Below are 2,231 nucleotides of genomic sequence, written 5' to 3'. Positions count from 1 at the left end.
ATGGGATTTGAAAGAGAATTGATTGTGGGAAATTCTCTAATAAATATGTATAGCAAATGTGGTTCCCTGGCAGAGGCTCACAGGGTGTTTGATAAGCAGCCGCTTCGAGATACAGTTTCATGGGAGGCTTTGGTTGCAACACATGCTGAATACGGGCTTAGTGAGGAAGTCTTGATTTGTTTCAAGCGGATACAGCTGAAAGGTGTGTTTGTGGATACCAGCACATTCATTCTCTGCTTAAAAGCTTGTCGCACAGAAGGAGATTTAGAAACAGGGCATAGCATGCATTCTGAGATAACTAGGAGAGGACTTGAGAAAGAGCTATACATGGGGAGTGCACTGGTTGATATGTATGTGAAATGTGCTGTGGAGTTGAAAGAGGCACATGCTTCAAGGTCCATGGAAGGAAGCTGGTGCGCCAGAAGTTACTTTACAGATTGATGATGAGGATGTTAATGGAGAAGCAATGGCTATCTCTTTGGCTTACCTTTATGGACACCATCCCAAGTTGAATGATGGAAATGCATTTTGCGTGTTGGCTGCTGCTTCTTTTCTTGATTTGCAGGACTTGTGCACCATTTGTACTGAGTTCATCATTTCTAAAATAGGGACAAACAATTTTCTATCATATTAGGCTTTTGCTGAAAGCCAAGATTATGGGATCCATGAAGAACGTGTCAGGAAGGCTTGTTGGGGCAAGCCACTTGAAGTTTCTTGCAAATACTTTGTATATTCTGGCTTTGAAGGCTATTTTGGGGGGGGAAAGTTTTTTCGGAGGCGCAAGGAAAATTCTGCAATTCGGGGAAGAGAAGCTTTTCTGGAGGGAAAAAAAGCTTTGACTGGCAAATTCTGAAAAAAAACCTTCATTATGGAGTATGTTGGGGAGATGCTAGAGATGATTACATATGAAGCCAGCAAAGTGAGTATGCTCAGAGGGATCAGAATCATGAAAGGGAGGACATTCTAAATTTTACCACCAAGAACCACAAAAAAAAGAATCGCCATCGCTCTGATCGGATTCAGGAAGGGAAAATAGTGGCCATCGCTAAAAGCAGGGAGTGGTTACAGTTCTGGAGCAGAGGTATACGAAGGAGGATGTCATCGAAGGGGAATTTGGAGAATTGTGGCTAATGTTGAGGACGAAGAGGGAACATGTTGAGGATCGACAGGTCATCACCCTGAGAGGCGGCTTCCCTGGCTCTCGGGAGCTTCATCGTCGCACCTTCCATGCCTTTGGCCTTCATAAATCTTATCACACTGTCATCTGCGACAACACTTCCACCATCCGTGGAATGATCAATCAAGTTTTAAAAAAAACAATTGAAGGTGGAAACAGAGCAATTGTACAGGGCTCGATTGCAACAAGCATCTCAACATAAAGCCTTCGAGCACCAATTGTAATAAGATTCCCTCGCTTCCAACGAAGGTAGAGGGAGTAAATTCTTAAACGAAGTGATTGGTACTCATTACAAGTAATGCGTTGTGGCCTTTGCAATTCTGAGGGCTTTGTGGATGAAGGAAAACTTCAATCTTGTTTTGGAATGGCCATGTATACCCCTCTCCCAGTGGCATAACAGCTGCTGCCTGCCGAATTGAACATTGTGGTAGTCTTCTGATGGCGGATGTTTCCAACAGCCCTTTCCCAGTTTTATCTTCAGCTCCACCTCCAGCTCCTCACAGAAGGCACAAGTTTGTACATGAATCAATGCCTGATATTGCTGGTCAAGATTACCAAATGAAAGCATTGCTATTCACAGCCACAAAAATTTACAGGTTTACACGGCTGAGGGAGTGGGAAGTATGCTGAGTGTACTTGCTGAGTGTACTGCGAATGCACCTGCCCTCAGAGATTCCTATTGTGGGCTATGAGCCGACTCCCAATGTTCTCTTGCGCTGTCAGATGGCTCCATTACTCCAGACAATGTCCCTGAGACAGCACCTGTGAATGGGATTTATCTCAAATATGTGTGGTTTCAAATTCAAAGTGATAGGAGGATTACAGTCTGTAATGTGCACTCTTCAAAGCCAACTACCCTTCAATGCCTAGGATGTGTCAAAGCAAAGATAATTAGCAAGAGTTACCACTGTTCTCCTGAGTGCTTTGCGGACTGTTGGAAATATAGTAACCAGTAATGATATTTAGACCCAGGTTATCCTAGACAACGAAGCACTTCCTTGCTTGTTGTCTCTGCTTTCTCAAAATCCTGAGAAAAGTATAAAGAAGGAAGAAG

At 43.6% G+C, this 2,231-nt stretch overlaps 1 protein-coding gene across 1 annotated transcript; it reads left to right on the top strand.

Moving 5' to 3' along the window:
• On the top strand, positions 1–1,807 carry LOC148042053 (pentatricopeptide repeat-containing protein At4g18520, chloroplastic-like). Its single transcript, XM_087661720.1, has 2 exons — positions 1–413; positions 1,519–1,807. Exons 1-2 carry the CDS (start codon positions 1–3, stop codon positions 1,805–1,807), a joined length of 702 nt encoding a protein of 233 aa, XP_087517846.1.
• Positions 1,808–2,231: the final 424 nt, after the last annotated feature.

This window comes from Lygodium microphyllum, chromosome 1 (genome assembly GCF_053477565.2).
Source record: "Lygodium microphyllum isolate KBCC chromosome 1, Lygodium_microphyllum_v1.1.10, whole genome shotgun sequence".
NCBI classification, from domain to species: domain Eukaryota; kingdom Viridiplantae; phylum Streptophyta; class Polypodiopsida; order Schizaeales; family Lygodiaceae; genus Lygodium; species Lygodium microphyllum.
The sequence above is the reverse complement of the archived record's forward strand: the minus strand, read 5'-3'. Positions and strand labels throughout refer to the sequence as shown.